General features: G+C 34.6%; 1 protein-coding gene across 2 annotated transcripts in view; it reads right to left on the bottom strand.

The window, feature by feature from the left end:
- LOC129945356 (gamma-tubulin complex component 3) overlaps positions 1-21506 on the bottom strand; it is a 38183-nt gene extending 16677 nt beyond the window's left edge. The window contains exons 1-8 of one of the 2 annotated variants that reach the window (XM_056055043.1): positions 21042-21506; positions 20565-20743; positions 20248-20496; positions 11091-11401; positions 10879-11020; positions 10290-10818; positions 10037-10229; positions 9647-9968 (exon numbers count right to left, since the gene is read on the bottom strand). In XM_056055043.1, the coding sequence (XP_055911018.1) occupies positions 9647-9968; positions 10037-10229; positions 10290-10818; positions 10879-11020; positions 11091-11401; positions 20248-20496; positions 20565-20743; positions 21042-21120 (2004 nt within the window). In that variant the 5' untranslated portion in view covers positions 21121-21506. Of the gene's footprint in view, positions 1-9646; positions 9969-10036; positions 10230-10289; positions 10819-10878; positions 11021-11090; positions 11402-20247; positions 20497-20564; positions 20744-20812; positions 21007-21041 lie in introns of those variants that run through there. The other variant, XM_056055042.1, reaches the window with a different exon arrangement.
- Positions 21507-27638: the final 6132 nt, after the last annotated feature.

Genomic DNA, 27638 nt, shown 5'->3' with positions numbered 1-27638 from the left:
ACAAAATCTAATTTGGCTCACTTTTAGATTCATTCAAAACTTAAGACTTTCGAAAGAAGCCTTCCTTAATGTATTTTTAGATATCAACGACAAGTTAAAACCAACGAAAAGACAACAATCCATCCCAAACATACTAAAATAGGCACTATTCACAATAGATTTTTGATCTTTGTTCACAATGGATCAAAAAATGATCAACTCGCGTTCATAATACCAATTTATCAATTAATTGACAAAATGTTTCAATTGTCAATTAATTGATCTTTGACAACCGTAATAAGGCTGCGAGTCTTTTTTAATGTGCAATAATAATAAAATGTTAAAAAACAAAGTTGTGGACAAGTCCGTTATTCCGCTGTTAGCAAAATAACGGTTACATTATGCGTCTCATTAACTAAGTTTTTACTGTTTATTAACGACGGATATTTTGTATTGTTCAAATGGAAGAAAAAAGAAAGCATACAGGTATTTCAACAAGAAAATTAATAAATTATCTGCATTGTAAAGGCGGATCCCTTCGCGAAATTGGTGAAATCATCGGGCGAACGCATCTTACTTTTCAAAAAATAATAAATTAGATATGAATGTACACTGCTGAATCGAGTAGGAAGGGCCCGAAAGAAAATTCTTTCTCAATATGATGAGAGACTGAACGTGCGAATATAAAATAAAACCCGAAGACAAGTGTACTACCGAAAGGCCATTGCAACCGAAACCATAAGGCGCCTTCTTAGAAACGGTCAAATAGCACGCAAGAAATCCTTTATTTCAATCGTTAACAAAAAAAAGTGTTTAGAAAATGTTTGGTAATATGCCACAAAGCTTTTGGAATAATGTTTTGTTCACAGATGAAACTAAAATAAACCTTTTTGGAGAACACAGAGAGAACAATGTTTGCATAATGCTATAGAGATCTATGGCGGCTTATGGTGTCGGTAATTTCATAGAAACCGTAATGGACAAACATGTGTCAATCCGCCGAAAAATTAAATTTATCCAGCGAGATTTACTTCCAACAAGACAACGACCCTAAGCAAACGTCGCTAATTGTAAGGGAATGGTTGTTCTACAACCCAAACAAGTAACTTAAAACTCCACGTTAATCACCGGATCTCAATCCAATTGAGCGTTTGTGGGAAGAAATTAAGAGGAAACTTTAAGGGATGTACTACCCTTATTATGTAGACACAGTGTGAGCACTAGGAAAGGGAGAGAGGGTTCGAAAGGAGATGTCGGTGCACATTGGTTTTGAATTCCTGAATATTGCAATATAGCTGGGAAAGACAGAGTGTGGCAAGGCATCCCACATTCGCGTAGTACGGCTAAAGAACGAATCTCTGTACTAGACAGTACGACCGAAGTTGGGCTCGAGGGTATATTGATGAGCATTCCTAGAAGCGCGAGTATTACGGTTGAACTTTTTAAGGGGAGGAATGCAGCTGGCTATTTCTCTAGAGCATAAACCATTAAAATAACGGTAAATAGGGTGAGACTAGAAAAATTTCGACGATGTTCAAGTGACGTAAATGATCTTATGATAGTAATATCACCAATCAATCTAAATGCTCTACGTTCAATACTATCCAAGAGGCTTATGTAAGTTGCAAGAGCACCAGCCCAGATATGGGAGTTATACTTAAGTCTTGTAAATAACAGCCAGAGGGGGAGAAAAACTTCTTGCATCGCATTAGAAAACGCAAACATCTTGCTGCATTTTTGACGACATCTTGTATGTGATCTTTCCACAAAAGGTGGTTGGTGATACACATACCGAGAATATCGAGATGTTCAGTTTCCTCAATGCAAGTGCCATTTATGGATAATGGCAAGGGGGTATATTTCGCTTTAACGATACAAGACAGCATTGCGTTTTCGAAGCATTAAATTCCACGCGGTTTCTTATTCCCCATTGTACAATGCTGTTTTGCAGTTCCAAATCCGAAGAAGTGTAGTGTGAATCTGAAAACAAATATGAAAAGCTAAGAGTACTATCGTCAGCGAAACAATGTATTGGATAAGATGTTGCAGACAGGAGATCATTAATTAAAATGAGAAAGAGTATTGGAGATAAAACAGAGCCCTGGGGCACCCCAGCATTTATTTTGTGGTTTTCAGACTTGAATCCATCCAATACTACTTGTATTGAACGATCCGAAAGGCAATTACTAATCCAATGACAAAGGGATTCATGAAAACCGAAATCACGCATTTTCGATAAGAAAGCCTGATGCCAAACCCTATCAAATGCTTTTGAAATATAAAGTGCAATAATCTTACTTTCTCCAAAACGATGTAAGGCTTTGCTCCACTGTTCGGTGAGATGAACCATGATCACCGGTGGACCTATTGCTACGAAAACCATACTGTCGGTCATTAAGAAGCTTCCGTTCTTCGAGATATTTCTTGAGCTGATAATTAATCAGCGTTTCCATGACCTTGGAAAGAAGGGACGTAAGTGCAATCGGTCGGTGAAGAAGATTCGCCTTTTTTGGGAATAGGTTGGACAAATGCGGTTTTCCATCCCTTAGGAACGAAACCTGCGGAGTAGGATAGATGAAAAAGCTTACGCAGTGGTTTTGCCAGCAATGAAGAACACCTCTTCAGAACAATAGCGGGGATACCATCCCGACCAGCAGATTAATGTATGTATGACTTAAAAACTTAAATCAAGAATGTTTTGGAATCTATTTCTCCTAATTTCACTAAAAAAATTTGGTAGAATCAATACGGCGTAGTCTGCAAGCATTGATAGATCGAAAGGTGGGCCAGCAAAATATTGAACATTTTGATTTTTTTATATTTTTTTAACCTCTCTTCGATTTAAGAAAAATATTTTTTTTTAATTGTACGCTCAATTTTGCTGACAAAATTGATTAGTTTAAGCGTTTTTCATTTGTTCGTGGTTTGAAATCACATTTTAAGAATTTTTGTTTTAATTATTTATGTTAAAAATAAAAATCATAATGAAAGAAAAAACAAAATTACTACAGTATAAACAAGATATTTGTTTTACTCGGGGTAAGCTCAATTTTGGGAGTACCTGTACATAGGTAGACATTTTGTTTGTCTAAAGAAGTTGTGTGGATATTATGTCCTTTTAAGAAGACATAATGTTCAAAAGAGTTATAGGTTGTGTTGAAAAACGATATACAGTGTATCAATTTCATATTCGTACCCAATAAAAAGTATTTCAACAAAAAGTTTTAATGTGTTCCTCATCAAAAATGACTTCAGATACAAAAGTAATAACAAAGTGCAAATCAAGTAAGTAAATTTACAATTTTTTTTTCTTAAAAAATTTAAAGTAAAGAAAAAGCTACAGTAATACTGGGTCAATTTCGTATTCGTACCCTGCTTTAAACAGTCAAAAAATTGGGCTTTAATATTTTGTGGCATAACCTTTGCTGGTAATTACAGCTTACAATCGTCTCGGCATTGACCTTACCAATTTTTGAGTTGTTCTGATGTTACTTGTGTCCATTCATAGAGAAATTTCTCCTTAAGTCGTTTTTGTTCTTAATGGTGCATTTGCGGATCCTGCGGTCCAGTTTGTCCCATAATACTTTTATTATAGGATTAATGTCTGGTGATTGTGTGGGGGTTGTTTCAAAAACTTTACTAGAGAGAAACCATATTCCGGTTGCATTATGCTTTGGGTCGTTATCCTGATAAAAAGTAAAGTTGTTTTCTAGACCCATTTGTGCAGCACTATCTTTTAAATTCGTCCTCAGGATATTGATGTAGATCTTGTGGTCCATAATTCTTTCAATTATGTAAAGCTGCTGAAAAACAACCCAACACTATTACCGACGGACCAATGTGTTTAACGGTTCCTCGAGTGTTTTGCGGAAGATATTCGGCTTACGCCAAACCATTTGTCTGCCATCTAAGCTATGAATTTAAAACTTTGACACATCTGTGAAAACAACCGTTTTCCAGAAGTCAAAGTCTTTTGCTTGGTATTCTTTGGCGAATACAAACCGTTTAAGTCTGTTGACATGACTAATAAACGATTTTTTGCGCGATATTTTTGGAACCATGTTCCCGTATACGATTCCGCAACGTTTCACTGCAAAATTGTTTTTCTAGGGATTAGCGAATATTCTGTGCCAATTTTGGTGCACTTATCTTTGGATTTTTATTTATTTACCGCACAATTATCCTCTTGTCCTGCGTGTTGAAAATACTTCTTGTCGTATTGCGAGGCAAATTTTCAATCCTTTTTTAGTTGACAAACCGGTTAACAAAACTTTAAACCGCTGATTAAGCTCGATTAACTAAAAATGATTTTTACCAAGAAAATTTGATAAAATATATCAACCATGATACACACTTAGAGTGCATGTGGTATTAATGTTCTACATCAAGCCATTTAGGATTAGGAGGACATTCAAAATTTTAATAGGAGGAGTACGAGAATGATAGGTAGAAATGGCGATCTCAAGGCAACCTAGCCTGAGATCCAATTAGCACTGTAGTGCGCCATTTTGATATACAAAAATGATACACCGTAGAAGTTTCAAATCTATGTTACTATCATTATTGATCTCTCAACAACAAAAGCGACCCTTTACCCTCGCTACGGTAACTTCTATTCTATGAACTTTACAAAACGAAGTCATAAAGCCTTGCCCCTTTTAATTTCTGTAACCTTAAGGTCCATGAACATTCTAACCCCATATATTATGTAAATTAATAAAAAATGACTAAATCAAAACTTTCAAACATTCAATATTATTACTCAATAGAATGTCAGAAATGTGTGTCAAAAAATTCTACCGGGTGCTATGAAGGTAGTTTATTATTCGTTAGACCTTTGTTTTAACAAACCGAGAACTATGTAAGCCCTTAAAACTCAACAACAAATATTAGAAATATTAGAATTTATTTATTTTTTTGTGAATGGATAAAATAATACAACATGAACTTAAAGCAATATCATGCTGGTTCATTGAAAATACTTGATTAAATTGAAACTTGAAAATTGCAGTTCCCCCAAATTTAACACTTTTCACAAATCAGCCGAGGCTGCCGAAGTAAAACTAAGGTAATATTTGTACTCCCCTAGCATTCACTGTTCTCCCGTACTCCCCTCACCTTGATTATACTCCCCTCGAAAATGTTCAAAACTTTTTCAAAAATCCATTAATAATCGTGTTACTACAAAAAATAAAGTGGCATCAACGATTGCAACTGATTCGTGCATAGCTTAAAAACACTGTATGTTTTTCGAAACATCATCACCGTCATCAGCACCAAATCAAAACTCATAAAAAAAGCGAAAAATAAATGATTCCGACAGCGAAGATAAAGCTACAACATCATGCCCAAAGAAAAGGTATTAAAATTTTCGTAAATTATGTTTGACTGGATGGAGATGTTAAACACCACGAATGGTGTTGAAAAACCATTCTGCAAGTGGTGTCAAAAGGTATTGTCAAACAATATAAAACACATTAAACGACATGAAAAATCTGAATAATACAAATAGGCAATATAATCTTTGAAAAATCAGCCAAATATTTTTTCTAAACAGCATCAGGCAGAACGAAATAAGCAACACGAAAAATTGAACAAAATAAAGACAGCTGAGTTACAAATAATAATGTTTATTTTAGAACATAATCTTCTCTTTATTTTGATTTAACCTTTAATATTTTTAATTCAATCTGTTGCTAAAAATTCAGAAATAGTGAAAAGTTTGAAATACGGAAAAACAAAAGCTACTCAAGCAACTAATACAGTTCTTTTATCTGAAAGCTAAAACTCAATGTCAAGTATTTTTAAAAGTCAAAAATTTTCATTAATTATAGACGAAACAACAGATAATAGTTGCAAACAATTTCTCGTTTTTGTTGTCAGGTACTTTGACTATATAAAGCAAAAGGTCACCGATCGGTTTTTGGGTTGCTTGAGCTGCATAAATCAAACGCTCAATCGATTTTTGAAGCCATTCTAGATTATTTCAAATTAATGGATGTGCCTTTAAATAACATGATCGGGTTTGCAGCTGACAATGCATCAGTGATGATGGGGCACAAAAGTGGGGTAAAAGCCCTTTTCCAAAGAGTACTACCGCACATTTATGTGATCGGTTGCACTTGCCATTCATTGCATTTATGCTCGAGTTCTGCTGCAAGAAAACTTCCAGAAGAGATAGAGGCCCTTGCGAGGAGTATTTATTATTATTTTTCACATAGTTGTAAGAGACAAGTGGAATGTAAAGAGTTCCAAGAATATTTTTATGTCAAAAAATACACAAGGTTTTAAAAACATCTACCACTAGATGGCTGGCATTAGAGCAAGTTGTTAATAGAATATTAGAGCAATGCCTTGTTTCATTATTTTGAACGAGAACCAAATGCAGGCATGGCCCATCAGATTTTTTTGGATATGAATTTAAAAAATCAAATTTATTTATTTATGTTTTAAAAATGATAAATAAGATGAATCTTGAGTTTTAATCCGAAGAGCCAAGCATACATGACCACGATAAAAATGTATTATAAAACTGTTTTAACAAATTTTGTAAAGCCATCTTATATTGACGATGAAGAACTCAATAATCTTGGTTTTTCAAACGATGCCATTTTCCTTGAAGAAGTATACATATGTGCTAAGGCGAGTCATTTGCTCTCAGACGAAAAGCTTTCACCAGGTGAAATTAAAGACATTTTTAATAACTGCCGTGCATAGTATATAGTCCTCTGTACGGAAATTCGATCAAGAATAAGTTTTGACGATGAAGTTTTGAAAGCACTAAACATTATTGACCAAAAATATAAAGGTCCTTCTTTAGTGCCGCTTATAAAAATTTGTCCGAATCTTTTAACGGCTGACAATGCCGAGGAACTGGATGAAGAATGGAGGCTTTTAAACAATAATGATTTTATTAAAAGAGATTGCAGTTTGGAGGAGTACTGGCAAAATATTTTCGTAACCAATATTCACTTGGTGAGCCAATGTTTTTCACACTGAAAACATTTATTGGTTCATTGCTTTCTTTACGTCACAGCAGTGCCAATGCTGAACGCATCTTCTCTCAATTATTTTTAATAAAGACCAAAAACAGAAACGGTTTGTCTATTACCACAGTCAATGCCATTGTAATGGCAAAGTCACTTATGAAAAATTGCCATGCGTCGCAATGGGTTCCCTCAAAAGATCTCTTATGTAATTATTGCAAATAGGTAATATTTATACAAAAAAATGTCACACTGTAAAAATCGAAAGTCTGATTATATGTATTTTATTTTTTTAAGTTACTTTAATTTAATTAATGTTATTTTTTATTATTTAAGTTATTTATATATTTTTAAGTTTTTTTTTTTTGTTAAATTAAACATGAATTCATGAACCTTTGTATGTGCAATTTAAATGAAGTACAAATAAAAAAAGAATTAATAGTTTTTAATATTAAAAGTATTTCTATTTTTCGCGTACTCCCCATAAACACGAAATACTCCCCCCTAATCTTCTGAAATGCTCTCTTCTGAATTTTCAAAACGGCAGCCCTTGAGCCCAAAGAAATTTCTTGGGCTAAAATTCGTAGGTTGGGGCAATATTTTACTCTCTCGTGAGCGCTCTCTTTTACGAAAAACTACGAACAGGATTCAGTCAAATTTCGTAACTTTTCGTAAAATTAGACTATTTTAGGAAGGTAAGCGAACGGATGTAAAATTAAATTCTAAGCAAATTATAGAAAGTAAAGAAATGCTCGATTTCTTAATATTTTCAATCAAAATTTTAAAGGTAATCCGAGAGTTACAACATCGCGTTTTAAATTGATTTTAGAACTTTATCAATGAATTCGCTGTAAGAATTTAGTTTTTTAAACAAACTGTTATGACTTGAAAAGAAAAAATATATTCGACATAAAATGTCAGAAAACATTTAAAAATAAAAAAGCTGCCGGATAAAGTCAATTGACCAAATATTTGGCTTGGCTTCCTGATTGAAGGTCAATATCAGAAGAAGCTGCAATATGGCTCAGAATCGTTTTCAAATTTCATTTTAAAAAAAATATGTAAACGTTATGCAAAGATCAGCGTGTATTAACTTGTTGGCTTTTAAGGATAGCTAGAATGCAACTCCTCCTACTCTTCGGAACCTCATTCACTTGACAACAAAACTTAATGTATTCAAAACAACCAACAATTTTACTTAAAAACCGTGTTTTGAGGTAGAGGTATTTCGTTGTTTTTCGGATCTTTAATTTTAAAATGTAAATGAAGATTGCAATTGTAATAAAATCTTGTTTGCAACATGAAAAATGTCAGTTATTTTATTTGTCGTTAAAATTAACGCATTCAATGTTTCTTTCTTCACATTGAATATCGTGTTGTTGCTAAGGGAAAATGAATTTGAACTTTATCTTTTTTATTAATGATCTTTGTGACCTTTGATTGAATTGATCCCCGAAAATTATTTTGTTTTTTTTCAATTTTGGTAGTTTTATTCAGTGGAAAAATATATTCCGAGTCAAATTCATGTTGACTAGAAATAATTCTTGTGAATGAAACTTTGCGTGAAAAATGCAATTCCCCCGGGTAAACGCAAATTGAAAGAAAGCGATGTATATTACGGCGACTGTTACCGAGAAAAAGGCAGCGACTATTTTGGTGTGGATTTGTTGTTGGAACCATGTAGACTCATGCAAAAAGTCCTGAATCTGAAGAGGAGAAAAATGGGGATATATTCGGGCATTCATTAAGCTAGTGGCTACGTATTAGGGAGTTCTGGCTAAAGTACTTAAAGCAGCAGGCGATGACTTTGTAAGAAGGAAAGATGGTCGGAAGACCATATGCCCAATCCTCAAGAAAGGAGACCCTTTGATCTCCGCCAACCAAGGGGTTCATCAGTCTCCTAAACATCGCTTATAAAATCATTTATGCAGTATTATGTGAATTTCTGAATCAATTTAAGGCCAAGGGAAGTTCACCTTTCACCAAATATTCACATTATGGCAGATTTTGGAACAAACCTAGGAGCTTCAAATCGATACTTTTCAGAGCAATGTCTTTGTTTACCATTCCTGTCAAACTTGCCCGTTTTTGCAGAATGATGATGGAGAATTTACGCTACTCTATCAAGGTCGAAAAAGATCTCAACGATGCTTTCGATGTCAAAAAAAGTTTTAGGCAAGCCGATGCACTATTATGCGACTTCAACATAGTTCTGGAAAGAATTTTGCAAAACTCAATTGTCAACACTAGAGGCATAACCAAGAGTCCGTTCAATGGCTCGGATACACCGATAAGCATTGCGACGGAATCGGAGGAGATGTGCCTAGTGGTCAATGAAGGCAAGACCAATTATATACCTTCACTGTTATAAATTCAGACAACAGCGCTAGCGCTGAAACCAAACGAAGCAGAACACTGCTTCTTTTGACTAGAAGGCCATTGATTGGTAAGTCCTCTCTGATCTTGTAAAAAGAATAACAATCCAACGAATTTTTGATCTTAACAAAATACAGCGTATAATTTTAACAGTAGTACTTTTCTATTTTCCGAAGATTGATTGATTTATGAGAAATTTTATTCTCGTTAGCCTTCATTGACAGGAAAATATAATAAGCGTTTGTTAATTCAACAACTATTGAATAAGGTTACGACAACATATGTAACAAAAAATTCTAACTTACCTTAGCATTGCACATTTGATCTTTCCAAATTTTGGAGGAGAGTAAAAACTCGATATGTTTCATTCGCCATAGAGGTTTGAAGAGAATTTGATAATTCTCCATCGACGGATCCAACATTGTAGCCAAGGGCCCACGAACCGTGTACTGTAGTGACAGTATATCCCAACCAGTGTCTCCATCATAAGGATGCAATAATCTCACATCTAAATGATTAAGAATCTCCGGATCATCGTATTGGGCATTTGTGTTTCTAATGGCAGCATCCAAAATCGATGACAAATCATAAGAATATAATTCTTTTGCAGGTTTGTCTAATTCTGATCTGAAAATTACAAACAATAATGTTTTTAGAGGCCCCTCTTTTTTGTTTTAAGTTTCTATTTAACTCACTTTAGATTCTCCATGAGAATTCCAATAAAATCACCTTGGCCCAGAAGCAAATACCTTCTCATCGCTTGTAGATGCTCAAGTAACTTGTGTGGTCCCATTACAATGTCCAGCACCCTCTTCGATGTATTTAAATACACCGAATCAATTGTAGAATGCAGTTTTGTATCAGCCACTTTCGAGAATATATTTTCGGCTAGAAAATTTAAGTTAGAATTAATTATTTCAAAGAAGACAATTAATAATTGTGACTTACCATTTAGTTCAAAACATTGCCTCAATTCTTCTCGTCCCTTGACTGGAGCTTTGTCTTCACAAATTTCACGCAAAAAGTTAATACTTTTTCCGGTTATGAGAATTTTATTGGCCATATCTGTAGAAATGAAATCCGGCAGCATCGAAGTCCGCACTCGGTACTTGTCATGCCACAGTCGATCATGGCTAACTTCAGACAAACATTCTATGAAAAATTCACCATGTGGATCGCAAATTTCTCCCTCAAGTAACCAACGAGACAGCATCTGTTGCAAAGGACCGCAAATTGCAAGCAGCATTTCTTTAACAACCGACTTCACCATTGGATCGCCGTTGCTTAAGAAGCTATGAACAATCGAAGCCAATGCACCCCCTTTTTTCTCCTGACAAGCTTCAGCAATTCTGGCAAGCCATTGTAAACGCTGCAACGGATCAACCGACCATACGAGAATCTTCATTAGTGTTACTTTCTCGACCGATGCCAGTGCTGTCATCCATTCTTGTTTTTCTGTTTTTCTCTGCTTATTCAACTGTAAGACATATCTTATATTAACAAAAGTTGGATACTTTTATAAAATAATATGCTCTACCTGTTCCTGCAACATGGCAACCATTCCATAGTACTTTGTTAATTCCGTTTTTAGAGCTGAAATAAAACCTTGCCCCATTAAACCTAAGGCACAGAGTCCACTCTTTGTATCGGTATAAGATTGCACCTGATCATGATAGTAACTAACAAACAAGAGAAGAACACACAAAATAATTAATCTCTTATTGACAATGTTTGCAGTTAATTCCTTACCCTAATTCAGATAACCGAAGAAGCATCCCGGCTTGGACCACATTCAGTTTTCTAGCCTTTGTATCCAATTTAAATGCTCCTGATATCACATCCTTTTTGAGATATTTCCCCTGTATTCCAGTAAAAGCGTAAATCACATTCTGTACAATATCATCGTTTAAATCATTTTGTGCTTCACGGATGGCTTGTTTATTTAAATGTGCATCTTTACTCCCGGTATCACTGCTGTCTGATAATAAATGGTGATTGTGTGTGGTTCGGAGATTCGAGATCTTGAGACTGTTATCTACTGTAGGACTTTGCATCGACGACTGAAACACACAAAAAAGTCGGAATTCAAGGAGTGAGAGAAATGATACATATAGAGTTTTAAGTACATAAGGATCTTGGAATTATTTGTTCAAAATATTTTCACTTCATCAGAGTAAAAAATATTAATATTTGAACATGGCAAGGTTGCCGTCTGCCAGAAAATAATATTTAATTTAATAAAATAATAAAATAAATAGTTCGTAGGTTTTCATTAGATTTCTTGCTATAAAAAAATATAATTTGTTGTTTTACATTCGCGCTTTTGATAACTATTGGTTTTTGAGTTTTAGTTTACGTTTTTATAAATTCATATTATAAATTGTTTTAGAAATTTGTAAACTAATATTTTTAGAAAAACAGATTCAAAAATATTAAAAGGTTGAAAAGCTTCTTCGATAATTTAAGGCATGGTCACAGAACACCCAACGGATCCGTTCATAACACCAAACATTTGTTCTCTAGAGAGGACACTATGTTGAAAATAGCGCTTTAGAATTTCTTTTAGTATCGGACAAATAGCTATGAAAGGGTAAATATCGTCACGTTCATTTCTGTTAAAATAATTGCAAAGGAGAGGTAAATCTGACCGATGCGGAATATAATTCAAGTTCAATATTTCAACACTTGCTCTGAAAGTTGTACCTATAGCCCTTGCAGAAAGTCTATTATTGAAATTGAGTGGCTTAGATTTCTATAAATTTCTCTTGTTGACGATGATGTTGCTCTATTTAGATGTTGAAGTTATATATTTTCATCAACTTTTGCGATAACATTCGAAAAGATATTTTGCCCCAATTATATATGTTAAACTCAGTCAGTTCAAGAGGAACAAGTTGAGTCCATTCCTTGAATGGCGATGATTCTGTTCCCAGAAGAACCTTCATGATAGATGTGTGAAGATTCGAACTTGGTTTACTCATCACTCTTGTTAGAAAATCTGCACGCAATTTCAAATTTTTAACATAAATCGGCGCAATTCCAGACTTAACATGAATTGCATAGGTTGGAGTCGAACTAGGTAACTGAGATAATCTTTTGAAAAAAAGGAGTTGTATCAACTCAATTTCTTTAAAATAGGTGTGACCAACAACTTGAATACCCTAAAACAAGCAAAGTGTTAAAGGTTGCTTGGAAAACTCAGTATTTAGATCCTAAGTCTATGTTTTTGTTTGAGAAGCAAGTTGGCCACGTTATGTTGAGAGCTACTTTAGCTTCTTTACTCTAATGCTGAACATGTTTATTGAAGCTACCATTAGCAGACATCAACATTCCCAGATATTTGAATTCCTGTACTATTTCAAGAGGTTGGTTTTTAAGGAACCACCTTTCTTCTCTCAACCTTCTACAACTCCGTGCCTCAAATACCATTATCTTTGTTTTCTCTGAGTTTATTTAAAGGTTCCAGATATTGCAGTACGTTTGTACCCTATTGATTTGTAGTTGGAAGTACTTTTATACTACGAATATCAGAAAAACAAACTCCATCGGGTAAATTATCTGAAATATCATCAATGTAAAGGGCAAACAGGATTGGGCTGAGGATACATCGTTGGGGAACACCTGCAGTCATTTGAAACCAATTTTAAATCTCGGCCCTATCCCAAACTGTCGCATAAGTTTTACATACAATTTTTCGTAGATATTTAGAAATTTTCTAGATATACCAAGTAAGGCCATTTTGTAAATGAGAGCTTGTCGATTGACGGTATCAAATGCAGCTTTGAAGTCGATAAAGCAAGCATACGTCTTCTTTTTCTTTTGGATAAATTTGTTAGCAATACCCATAAAGCAAAAATATGGTCAACCGTTGAAAAGTCCTCACGAAAACCAGCTTGAAACACAATTGATAAGTCTTTTTTATTCTAGCAAATACTTTTCTAATGGAATTTAGTATTGAAATACCTCTGAAATTCTCAGGTAAGGTAACATCACCTTTCTTAAATATTGGAAATATAAAAGGTTTATTAAAGCTCGTGGGAACGCAAGCGGAATCGTATAAGTTGTTGTAAAAAGAAAGAAGATATTGCTTGTGTTATAAAGATGAGTTTTTTTAGAAATTAAACGGGAATGCCATCGATTCCTGTGGACTTGTTGTTTTTCATATTAAAAAGAACAAGTTCCAGTTATTCAAAGATTATTACAGAATCAAGCAAATCATCTGCTGTGTCTGGGCAAGCGAAATGAAACGAGTGCAAGTCATCTTGGTATGTCAACAAGGATCTGAAATGGGATGCCAGAACTTTAGCTTCTAATACACTTGATGACATACGATTGTTTCCACCTAACTCCCGTACATTATACCAAAAATTCTTTGAATCCTTACACCTTTCTAAGCTGGTCGCTAAATTAAGTGTGTATTTTAACTGTTTAGCGTCGCAGACCTGTTTGTATATTTATATTTTATTTCATCTGAGTATGTTAACATCTTCAATTTTTTAGATAGAAGGGAGGTCTTTTATAAACAGAACAAATAACAACGGACCAAGACGGCTACCTTGAGGCACACAAGAATAAACAATGAACAAATTAAAATGGTCAAGCTATTGATATACTTAAAAGTACTTTATGGCTAACTTTGTCAAATGCTTTTCTAAAAGTTGTAAATTCACAACCAACTTTCTCGAAAGCATCAATACAAAAAGTTGTAAATTCAAGTAGATTTTCTTTTTACAAATCCATATTGATTATCAAAGAAATAAGGGAAACAATTATATCAAAAAGCAAAAAAAAATCATCAAACAGTTTTGGGATAACAGACAATTTAGCTATAGGACCATAGTTACAGATATTTATGCTTAAGAAACTTTTTGAGGTTTAAAACATTTTAAAAGAACAAAAAATGTGTATGACAAATGTTAGCACTTTTTTTAAGCATAGGACCGGGATTCAAATTTTTGTCAAATTTTAGAATTTTGACAAGTATAGAACATTTTCTAGATTAATTTGAGCTAAGTGGAGTAATTGATCAGTATTTGTAATAACTGTCGAACTATGATTAGTTTATATACACTATTAAAAAAATCCGCAAACGTATTGGACATCACTTTAGGCTTATGACTTGAATCTTCTTAATATGTCTTGTTTGGAGAAAATCCGTCATATATTCGTTTAAAGTTAACATACTTTCAAAAATGTTATGGATACATAAGTTCAAGTTCAGTATTTTCAATAAACTCTTCATAAACACAATTCAAATAGTATATAAATTAATTTCTGCTTTCTATGTAACGACCATAATCAACATCATCAAGTGACTGCCTATATTTTACCAAAACCTTATTCCTTTTATTTTTGAAGCTTTTAAGATGCCGCTCAGATGGCTTATTGTTATTTCTAGGTTTAATTTTACGGAGATGTATGCTCTCTAAAAAAAACATTACAAAATTCTTCATAAATCTTCAGAACCATTTCATCTAATTTTAAATTTAAAAATATTGTATCCCAGTCTAAATCATTGAAATCGGTAGAAGTTGATTATAACAGGCAGTATCTAGATTAAGTACATATAAGCTTAAGGAAATTGTTAATGCAGGATGACGTCGACCTTCACTTAAAAATTTATGTCGACTTGAATAAGAGCAGTGTCAATATTTGCTATGTCAGAAATATAAACAAGATTAATTATTTTGTTGTTATGGATAGTATAGAATTCAATGTTATTCATAGGTTAATGGGTTGGTTATTGTCATGCTTAAACCATTTAAGATTATGTAGATTGAATTCACCTGATACGAAAACTTCATCCTCAGAGTATATGTTTTAAATAGATTTTTCAAACTTTCATAGATTTTGTGGTATGAATTGAATTATAGTTAAAACTTGCGTACCGAAGGGCAATTTTGTTTTAAAGTCAAATTGTTGGAAGTCATTTACCAAAGAACTTGTTAAAGAGTTTTTAGAAACAATTAGGCTCAAGATCACCAAGGTTGCAAATTTCAAAATTGGTTTTATGACAAAAAAAAATTGCAAGCTAAAATGATGACTCTTAGCTTATACTGTTTTAAAATTTGTGTATTAATAAACTTTGACAAGGCACAGCACAGAATTCTACTTTATTAGAAATATTTTTTGGTATAAAATATCTGACCTTAAGTGATGAGTATTTCGAAAAATGTCTCTAGAGCATGTATATGACAACAAGTATAGGATTAAAACGGTAGTACCCGGGGCATGATGGTAAGTGCTTGGACTTGTTGATCATTCAAGGTCATCTAACAGGGCGGCAAAGTCGGATAAAGGAGCAAGGCAAAAGGGTAACTCATATCTACTCTTTGTTGCCTGGCCTGGCGCAATTGAGACCATAATGGGCGCGCTGCTGGAGACGCGGATAAAGGTCCTAGCTGTGAATATAAATTCACTGAACAGGATTGAACGAAGAGCAAACATGTTCGAATTGTTGAAAGCCTTCAGTACTGATGTGTTTATGGCTACCGAAACCAAGCTAAACCACAAACACAAATTGACTCATACAAATTACAATATCATAAGAAAAGACCGCCCCGACTCCATTCAAGGGGACGGTGTCGCTTACAATAATGAATTGCGAAAGCTCAAGACGCTAGAAGTTTGCGTTGTATGCATCTCTCTCACTTGAGGGAAACGGATGTATATGATTGCGGCTGGAGCTCCGCAGGTTACTTACTTTGCTTCAGAACTCGAGATTGTTTTAGAGACCTTTGTAAAACTGAGCTTGGAAGAAAACTAGTTCATATTAGCCTGTAATTTGAAGGCAAAACATGAATATTGGGGAAATCAATATAGTAATCCCAGAGGTAACTATCTTTTTAATTTGATGAGTCTTTACAGCGTTGAATATGGCGTCGACTTGCTGTCTACTGAAAAGCCATCGTATCAAAGAAGCAGTTCCTTTCTGGAATTTTTTCTGTACAACTGACAGTGGGTAATCACCCTCGAAACTGCTTACAGACAGCCGAGTACGACAGTGATCACTGCGGACAGGCTGCTGTAATGCAGAACGAGTGGAGTGCAATGCATTCTTACAATTACAGTAAGATGCGCTGACCTGGTTGCACAAACGCCTTAGCGAGAGAACTTCGTTCGAGTGACATAGTCCTAGCAAACAACAGAAACCTGACAAATACAGAAATTGACTAACATTTACAACAGAAGGACGAAACAATAAAACCAACCATAGAACGGACAATACCAAAATATAAAGAACGGGACCAATGGACGCCTACAGAAATGCAACTATTCACACATTTCGTAGGCACAAGAGTGGCTTAATGAAAAGACTCAAAAACTTATACAGACGACTTACAGACCCACACGTCTTGTAGGTTAGAACACTGAAGTCGTCAATAAAAAATCTGTTGATTAAGGAGAGCTACAGGTTATCAATTAACAAGTAACGGGATCGCAAGATCCGGTCAGTTGATTCCAGTGACCCGAGTACCTTTCCTAAAATCAACAAGATATTCAGGAAAAAGAACGAAAATGAACCGTGTCCGAAACTCCAAAGAACTGAAGAGAGCAGAGACGTACACATAACAGCGCAAATAGATCCAGAAGAGCCATCATCTGAGAACAGCGGCTCCCTGTGGTTCAAAACGATTCCTTGGCAAATGCCATAAACGCCGAGCAAACGGGACCAAGTTCCTTGTTAGTGACGAAGGTCGAGCTTCAGCTCATCTTCAACTCAATAAAAAACAAAAAGTCAGCAGGTGTCGATGGTATATTCAACGTTGTACTAAGACATTTACACCACACTCTTCAAAAATTCACTGAATGAATATACTCTTTTTTTCTCCTTATCACTCTTTTATGTAGTCTCAAAATTTTCTAGAGAATTTGAAAATCTTTTAAGTATTTGCATTTGCGGTAAGGTTCCGTTTTATCTAATGTATTCTAGTTTAACCCTTTTTGTCATTTTTACTTTCGACATATAGGACCTGTATGGCAAGTTTTGCATTCGTAAAAATTTCGATTCGAGAATTTAATCAAACATGATATTACGATGATAGAGGTTGAAAAAAGTGGGTCCCCCGATTTTGTCTGTATGTCTTTCCTATTTTATTTTCAAACTAAAAATAACAGTAGTATCAATACAAATTTGTACGGTCAAAAATCGATGATTAGAACTTTTCAAAAACAAACTGAGAAGTTTTTTCTTAATTCTTGCTAAAATTTGTGTTCTTAAATTGGCTTCTTTGAATATAAAAAAATTGTTTGGTATTTCCTTAGAATGTAACTTGTTTTCAAGTTTTCTCAAGAACTAGAATAACATGAAAAAGTTAATTTTTGAAACCTACTTCCATTTTTCTCAATCTACTTCACTTTTTTATAAAATCTACTTCCACTTTTTTTTTGGGAAGTGGTAACGCTATACTGCCTTTTGCGAGAAATTGACAAATCCTCCAAGAGTAATTATTGTCATAAAACGTTCTTTCTCAAATAAGTCGTTCAGATTCGGCTTAAAACTGTAGTACTCCCTAACAACAGTACTCGCTCAAAGGAATGGTTGAGAGTTTAACGGACTGTTGCGCCACCCAATTTATTTTTATTTTATAGGATTCAAACTGCGAACTTTGGCTTTTAGTTAGTTTTTAAAATCTTAACCATTTATAGCGGGATCAAGTTTAGAAATAAAAATAATCAACTGACCTTCAACGGAGAGGAACACCGACTTCTCGGAAGGAAAAAGTGAGGGTATGAGAAGCGTGCAGTCGAAGATGTTGAGAGGTTTAAAAGCAGGAATGAAGTTCGAAAGTTTTATGAACAGGTGAAACGAAATTCACAGGTAAATACACCTAGAACCGAAGGCTGCAAAGACGAAAGTGGAACCGCAGGAGGAGGATATGGAAGGACCACTTCTGCAGACTGTATAACGGCGACGACATACCGAATTCCGCTGTCAGGCAGGATGATCCATTCAACAAAGACGACGAAAGCCTACAATCCCGTCCTCCCGACTTAGACGAAGTAAAAATTGCCATATCTAAGCTGAAGTCTAATAAAGCCGCTGGAGCAGATGGCTTGAATGCCGAGCTCTTTAAAGCAGCTGGAGATAAGTTGGTTAGGAGCATGCACCAACTTATCTGTAAGATATGGTCGGAAGAAAACATGCCCGATGAATGGAACCTCAGTATTGTTTGCCCGATCCTGAAAAAAGGAGACCCTCTAAACTGCACCAACTATAGAGGAATCAGTCTACTTAACATCGCCTATAAAATCTTCTCTGCCGTAATATATGAACGTCTAAAGCTCATCGTCAACAACCTGATAGGTCCATATCAGTGTGGTTTTAGACCAGGAAAGTCCACAATTGATCAAATATTCACACTACGGCAGATTCTGGAAAAAACACAAGAACACCAAATCGACACCCACCATCTTTTCATCGATTTCAGGCCGCATATGACAGCATCTACAGGGACGAGCTGTATAGAGCCATGTCTAGTTTTGGCATCCCTGCCAAACTCGTCCGTTTGTGCAGGATGACCATGGAGAATTCACGCTGCTTCATAAAGGTTGGAAACAACTTAAGAGAACCTTTTGATGTCAAAAAAGGCTTTAGACAAGGTGGTGCGCTGTCATGCGATTTTTTTAACATCGTGCTTGAAAGAATAGTGCAGAGCTCACACGTCAACACTAGAGGCACTATCTTTCAAAAGTCTGTCCAATTACTAGCATATGTTGATGACATTGACATAATCGGAAGAACTCAGCGTGATGTCAATGGGGCTTTTGTGAGTATTGAGGCAGAAGCGGCAAAAATGGGTTTAACGGTTAATCAGGGCAAAACAAAGTACATGCTGTCGTCAAGAAAGGACATACAACACCGACGTTTTGGTCAAAACGTCACAATCGACCGACGTAACTTTGAGGTAGTCAAGGACTTCGTCTACCTAGGCTCCGCTGTAAACGCAGAAAACAACACCAGCGCTGAGATCAAACGCAGAATAACTCTTGCTAACCGCTGTTTCTTTGGACTAAGAAAGCAATTGAGCGGTAAAGTCCTCTCTCGAGGGACCAAAGTGTTGCTATATAAGACCCTTATCATCCCCGTTCTGCTATACGGTGCAGAAGCATGGACCATGACAAAAGCGGATGAAAGCACCTTGGGTTGCTTCGAGAGAAAAGTTCTTCGTGTGATCTACGGTCCCGTATGCATCGAAGGGGAGTGGAGGAAAAGATGGAATGATAGCGACGTAGACTTAGCCAGAAGGGTAAAAGTCCAACGACTAAGATGGCTGGGTCACGTAAAGCGCATGGAAACCAATGCTCCTGCCCGAAAAGTCTTCCAATCCACACCCACAGGACAGCGCAGTAGAGGAAGACCGCGGATAAGGTGGCGCTCACAAGTGGAAGGTGACCTCACCCAACTTGGAGCGCGAAACTGGAGACATCTAGCTAGGGACCGAGCTAGATGGAGAAGTTTGTTGGGTGAGGCCCTTGTTCACACAGGACTGTAGCGCCACCTTAAGTAAGTAAGTAAGACCTTTAACTATTTATTTAATAGGTGAAAAATAGTGATGATCTACATATTTTCTCTTTGTTGAAGAATTTCTTAGAGCAAAATGGTCTTCATCACTGAAAATGTTATAAACTTGGATATAAAGTTATATAATTACTTGACAATTATCTTTGGTTCTTGAACTTCACCATAATCAGTAAAAAAAAATTGTTAATTTTATCGTTAGGATATTTTGGTAAACGTTGAAATTGTAACACCATTGGTGGCTTACTTCAGAGAGAGGCAAAGTTCACAAGTATGGGAGTTTATTTTTTAATTACGAGGTATTTCCAAATTTTGTACTAGTTTGTCCATATCTGATGTAAATCAGAATCTAACTATGCCAACTTATACCAAACTATAACTTACCATTTGATTAACAAACGTGTTCAAAGCTCCCCTTCCCTTTGTAACACCTGCATTAAAATGATTAGTCTTCTGCATCATACTTGATCGAATTGAGTTCAAAGCCGAACTAACTCCCGCTCCGTTGCTATCCTGATTATTAGTGCCCGTATTATTGAAACCATTAATTGACAAAGACAACATATTATTTTGCGAATCGGCCATAAAGTACAAAAAAGTTAATAATGCTGTTCTTTGTCTTTGTTCAGTTTGCTACAAAAGAAAAAACAATCCAATTAAAAACGATCAACTTAGGCCACGAAAGGAAACAAACAACTTACACTGGTTTTTAATTGTTCATAAAGATTCAAGAACAAAGTCGCACTGCTCTGTGAACCACTGGTATTTGTTAAATGGCTTGAAATCTTCGAAACCACCGAAGTCTCATTGTATGGTAATGAACCGCCCAAAGCCGTCGGACAATTCGATATGTATTGTGTTACATTTCCCAACAAATGCCCTTTAAGACAAAATATATAAGAATCAATCCATCAATTCATAATACCAAAAAAAGAAATTAAGAACAAACAAAAACTATTCATAAATGCTTGAAGTGCCCATTGAAGGCGACTTCTTGAGTTCAGCAATATTTGCAGCCAAATGATTCCTATTTCCTTCTTCTCAAATTGATGGAGGCAAATTAAACAACAATTAATAGCAAATGAAGAAAACATAAAATGGAAATTTGATGTTTTTGGAAGTTTCAACTTTTGAAAATTTTTACACAAAATATAAACAAACATTTATCAAAAACCTACTGTGATTGTTGGGGCACATATTTTTGCAAAGTTTCTCCAGCAAATCGTGGATGTCCTTGTAGTTCGCTCGGTTTGTCATGATGCCAATTTATCGCCTTAATTGGCTCTTTAATTCACTTAATTCTTTAGAGCAATTTATTTGATTACAAAATAAATACAATGAAAAAATAAAAAAACAAATACAAAACTATTTTTTTGCAAAGTTTTTAGACAAATAAAACTGCGGCAGGTATTCGGATGGAAATAGATTTACATAGTTGAAGGATTTAACTTGGACTAGGAGTTTGTTTGTTGAAGATTTGGGTTAAATTTATTTTTAATTAATAGACTAACATAGAAGTAAAACTAGGAAAACAAGAGCAGTTGATTATTACGGGGCGCGCAGTTTTCTGTTAGTTGAGTGTTTTTCGTATTTGCAAGAAATCACAAATTCTAATTGAATGAATGCGCCTATTTAAAAACAAACTTTTTTGACGTCTACTGATGGCATTTGGTCGGGTAAAGTAGGGGATGTTATAAGAATTTCGATAACGATTGTATTTGGAGATTATCGATTCTAGATATTTTCCGTTAGAATAGGTGTGTTTAGTAACGTGGTATTTGTAGCTAATGTTTACAATATTTTGCTATTTAGCCTTGCACTTTCAATAGAAAAGTGTCAATATTTTTTGTGTTTGAAATGTTTCAAATTCAATTTGTTTTGACAGTTCAATTGGAAAGTAGGTATGTTTGATTTTAATTTAATTTTTGTTGGGTATTTGCGATGACGGATTTGTAATTTTAAATAAAACGAACATAGATACATGAAGATATACATATATGTCATAATAGAGGTGTTTCAATCGTTCATTTCAATCGTTCATATGTCGTTAAGGTCAATGATTCGTTCTTTTCAATCGTTCATTTTTTCAATCGTTTTGATATCTGTTTCATTTGGATGCGAATAAAATGGGCAAATTTCGTTCTATTCCAATCGTTCACTTTTTCAATCATTAAGGTTTCTGTTTCATTTTGGTTTTGAATGGAAAATAAGCGAGTGGAAATATATGGAACTTTATGCAATAGAGTAGGTAAGGTTAAGGTACTTCATTTTCATTCAGTTTCAGTCTTTAAAACGATTAGTATTGAAAGAATTGATTGATTGTTTCAAAGCTATGTTTAATGTTCATTTGAATGAGAATAAGTTGGATGAACGAAACATATTTCTTTTCCTTTAAAACGAAAGACAGCATGATGAAATGATTGACATTGAGAACGATTGATTTCGTTTACTACGATTGCAATCACTCAATTTTTTTGATGAACGGGTCATTAAGACCGAATCAATCACGATTGACACAGGTCTAATGTCATAACCTGAAAGTGGGGTAGAATACACCAGTGATAACTGTTTTTACTTCCTATAAAACCTATAATGGCTGAAACACAAACACGCTTCAGGTTCGTCTTCGTTACGATGGGCCTGCTTCGAGGTTGCTTTGAATGAAATTTGTAATATGACATTTCTTAAATAGCACTTCTGTCATTAGCAGCTGTAATTTGTTCTCAAAACCTGTAATAACCTAATTGTAACCTGTGTTTTAACAATTAAAATAAAAAAAAAATTCATTACATATAAAAAAAGAAATACAAAATAAAACCAACCAAGACAAGTCCTATTATGAAATATAACAGCAATGCTACCTCGCTCCCCTCTACAGGGGTAAGCTGAATGACAACCGATTCTCCTTTTGGTCACAAAGTGTTATGGCTGACATCCGAATCATAAATTCCAGATATTTAGATATTTCCAGATTATTAAAAAAAAACAGAAGATAGAGAAGAATGTATACAAATTCAGTGAAAGTTCGAGGGAGTCAATGAAAATAAATGTTTGGTATAATTTAGTATTTATATTTAGTATATTTGTTTTGTTTGTTTGATTGGTTCATTGGCAATGAAATCATTAAAAAAAAACATGACAAAAAATAAAAGAAAAATTAGAATATAAACTGTTTGTAGTTGCCAATTAGAAAAATTAAGGTTTTCCCTATTTTTTTCGAATCATTTTCAAATTACACAAATATTTTTTAACCATGCTTAAAATAGTGAGAACATTTTTAGCTTAACATAGTAAGTTATTGTAATGGGTCCGATTTGTCAAATTGAAAATTTTGACATTTCTCGACGTTTCAAGGTCCCTCGAGTCGAAATAAAAGATTTTTAGAGAGTTGTCTGTACGTTCCCAAAGTTTTTTTTTGTTGTCTTTAGCTTTAGAACCAGTAGAGATATGGACTTGAAATTAATTTTGTTATACAGATAATAATGTAGAAAGATACAGAAAGGGCTTTCAAGAAAATTGCGTGGGTGGTTTTTTTGACATAGCAATTTGAAAAAAAGTATACAAAGCTCTGTTGCAAGTACAAATTTAGATGCGATCGGTGTCATGACATTAATGAATCCGATTCGCATCCGAAGACGTTAGCAACAAGTGCGTAAATCACACCCACCAATGTTCATACTCACATAAAAAGATTAATTGCGTTATTATAACATTAATATAATAATGCGTAATCTAGTGGGTGTGAAACGAGACAAAGGCTGGAAAATCCTGGTTAGGTAGTTCAAAAGATTCGTTTTGAAGGCCTCAAATTTCTTTTAAAAGGAATTGGAAAACAGGACCTTAACGGGCGAGGAAAGCCCAAAATTCCTAAATCGGCCCATCAATCGCAAAGGAAAACCAAGCCAATCAAACAATTATATACATACATATCTACAACTATAAGAGTGCTTTTCTTACCTCATTTTTTAATTTAAAATTTAAACAAACTTCAGTCTTTTTTTATTGTTCGGTTTTATTTTTTTTTAAATCAGTGATATGTAAAAATTGTGTTTCTTGTTTAAAATTCAAAAAAAAAAAAAAAAAAAAAACGAGCAGTACGTCCGGTATTACACAGCGCGTGTATGAAAAGATGAAACAGAAATAAATCTATTTGAACACGCACGGGTAGAAATTTCCTTGCGTGTTTTTGACGTTTCTCTCTCTACTCTTTCTCTCTTTTTTGGATTTGCTTTATTTTATTTCGAATTGTGATGAATGATAATGAACACAAATAAAAATGGCTAAGGAATTAACGTCCGAGTTCATTTTGAATTGCGAAATGCACTCCATTCTCTACAATCCTTGCCATCCGGAATATATAACAAACAGGTTCAAAAAGGCAGACGCATTTGAAAGTTTATTAAATGCACTGAAGCCTTTTGATCCAAATATAACAATGGATGCAATAAAAAGAAAAATCCATAAAATCGAAGGAGTTCCGTGAAACGGAAAAGTCGAAGAAGGGTGGGGCAGGTGCCGATGATTTACATGAGCCTAAACTCTGGTGTTTTAACCAATTAGTTTTCCTAAAAACTCACTGCAAAACCCGAACATCGGCTTCCATTTTTGCTATTAAAATTAATTTTATGTTAATCTAACAATGGGCGAATAAAATAAAATGAAAAAAACTGTCAAATAAACGCGCAGAACTGAAATGAGAAAAAGGCTTTGCGTAATAATACTCGCGTCACGGAATGAATGTTCAAAATGAAATATACATGACTTATTCTCAATTGGGAATCTAAATTCAAATTCAAAAAAAAGAAGAAAGTGGTGTGTATACCTATGTACCTTAAATATATATATTCATATATATATACTTATATATGTAGATTAACCATAGGTAGCAGTGAAGTGGTAATGTTTATATCTTCTATTAAATAAAAAAAAAAAAATAAGGCGTACTCAGGATCGCCACATCGGACCACGATTCATCGAGCGAGTGGCCACTGCATCGATATTTTGGGGTGAGTGATTTGCTTTTGTTAACTAGTCGTATTGAGATAATTATAACTATAAATATTGCCCATTATATCAGAAGAATATAATTGTGCTAATCTATAAATGAGGCGCTCAGCGCCAAAACGGCCTAACCCTCATTTTCAAAAAAATCAAACTGACTATGCAGATCGAACCAGATTCTTTTGAAATATATAAAAAAAAATCTCCCTGTGATATCGTATAAAACTAGGTGAATTTTTATGGGGAAAACTGTTTTATGCCAAAACGGCCTAAGCTCCTTAGGCCACATTGAATTCTAGAATTTAAACATTTGTGTGGGTTAGGCCAAAAACACATTCTAAATTTTAAGAGAAGGTATATTTTTTGAAAATAAACTAGTTAGCCAGTAGGTATTTAAAAGTATGCAAATAGTAATTAAGCATAGAACACCTGGAAGTGGATCAACAACACCAATTTTGGACCAAAGAGGAAGGCATCCACCTCATAACAAGACGACCGTTGAAGCTACAGAACTCGTGAAAGACTTTATTAAAAAATTTCCAAGGTATAGCTCTCATTATTCCAGGCAAAAGAATATCCAAAGAAAATTTCTTGCACCGATATTGTTTCAAAATTCGTGTTAACGAAAATCTTTTCAGAAAATTTTAATTGCATTTTCGAGCTCCAGTTTCTGACAGTTGCAAGAAATGCGATTCTTTTAATGTAAAAATCGAGGCTGCAGATGATCCTTCTGAAAAGCAGAGAATAACGAGCGAAAGAGATTTAAACCACCGAAAAGCTGAATCAGCTAGAAGTGGGATGCAGTTGGATTCGAAACTTAACAACAATGAATATGCAGTTATAGCTTTCGATTTGATGAAAACCTTGCCGACGCCAGTTATTTCCACAGGGGTAGCGTACTACAAGAGGCAGCTATGGACCTATTGCCTTGGTATTCATGACCTTATTACAAACAAATCGTTTATGTACACCTGGAATGAGGGAATAGCTTCACGTGGTCCACAGGAAATAGGGTCTTGCATTATGCATTACGTGAAAGCGAATGTCAAGCGTAAACACTTAGTTATGTAAAGTGATCAATGTAGTGGTCAAAATCGGAACATAAGAATGAGCACTATTTGCACATACATGGTTAACCCTTTTCAAGAGACTCGGACAATGCATTAATATCAAAGAGGCAGATTAAACAAGTTTTGATTTATTACCAAAACGTCAATGGCCTAAGGACAAAGATCAATACGATCTATAAAAATATTAACAATCTACAACATGATATAATTACTTTTACAGAAACATGGCTAAATAATTCCTTCATAGATACCGAACTCTTTGACTCAACTTACCAAGTTTTTAGACGAGATAGGCACCAATCGAGCGACTCGGAGACAGTCGGTGGTGGAATACTATTCGCGGTAAAAAACTACCTTATGTGCACTTTGGTTGATTCTTTTGATCTTTCTAACGTCGAAATGCTATGTACTAAAATCAAATTGGAAACAGGTTATCTCTTTATCATCTCAGTATACATACCTCCAAGATCTACCAGTTTTGTTTATGAAAATTGCATGCATTTAACTGAGAAGATCCACGACCAAATGGAACCTAATGATGAACTGCTCATCATAGGTGATTTCAATCTTCCGAACCTCAACTGGACAAAATCGTCAGATTTCAACTATTTTACACCTATCAGTCCAACGAGCACCAATGAATTCACAATTATTGATGGTTTAGCTTCTTGTGGACTTGTTCAATTTAATGGAGTTGCCAATCAATACAACAAATATTTGGACCTAATATTTTTCTCCGACACGATAAATACTGACGTAGCTGTATCTCCAGCCGATGTTAAACTAGTAGAAGAAGACCGTCACCACCCAGCTTTAAATATATCACTGAATATAAATGTGTGCAATATCCCTAAAACATCAAATGAAAAACTTGAATTCAATTTTAAAAAATGTAACTTTAATGAACTAACTAACTTATTGTGTAATGTTGACTGGAATCAACTGCTCCTAAATCGTAATATTGATGACATGTGTCTAAATTTTTATAGTATTATTTTTAACTATTTTTATGAAACTACGCCATTACGGAAATCTCGCTATAAATCTAAAACTCCACCATGGTTTGACACTCAATTAAAAAACTTAAAAAATAAAAGAAATAAGGCATGGCTAAAATTTAGTAAAACTAGAGCAGAAGAAGACTTCAGGATTTACTCCGAACTTAAAAATATTTTCATTGACTACTCCAATATTCTATACTCTGACTATATTATAAAAATTGAAAATGAATTGAAACAGACCCCAAAAAACTTCTGGGATTTCGTGAAAAGTAAAAGAAAAACTGACGGTTACCCAAACTCTATGTCTTTTAATAACACAACAAGTCATGACTCCCAAATAATTTCAAATATGTTTGCCAATTTTTTCAAAGATGCTTTCGACGTACCTCCTTCTTTTCAAATTCCCCATTCGTTCTTTCCAGCCCAAAATTATCCTCACCTTAACTCACTTGACGTTGTGTCTCAGAACTTGATGACTGTTTTCACCCTGGCCCTGATGGAGTACCATCATGTGTTTTAAAAAAATGTGTGTCTCATTTATCGTACCCTCTGTTTGTTTTGTTCAATGAATCTCTTAGAAGCTCAGTTTTCCCACTATTATGGAAAAGTGCATTTATAACTCCGATTCATAAAAAAGGATCTAAGAATGAAATAACGAATTACCGGCCGATTGCCAAACTTTCCGTTATTCCCAAACTATTTG

The sequence above is a fragment of the Eupeodes corollae genome, chromosome 2 (assembly GCF_945859685.1).
Source record: "Eupeodes corollae chromosome 2, idEupCoro1.1, whole genome shotgun sequence".
NCBI classification, from domain to species: Eukaryota; Metazoa; Arthropoda; class Insecta; order Diptera; family Syrphidae; genus Eupeodes; species Eupeodes corollae.
Note: the sequence above shows the minus strand (reverse complement) of the source record. Positions and strands in the feature narration are given on the sequence as shown.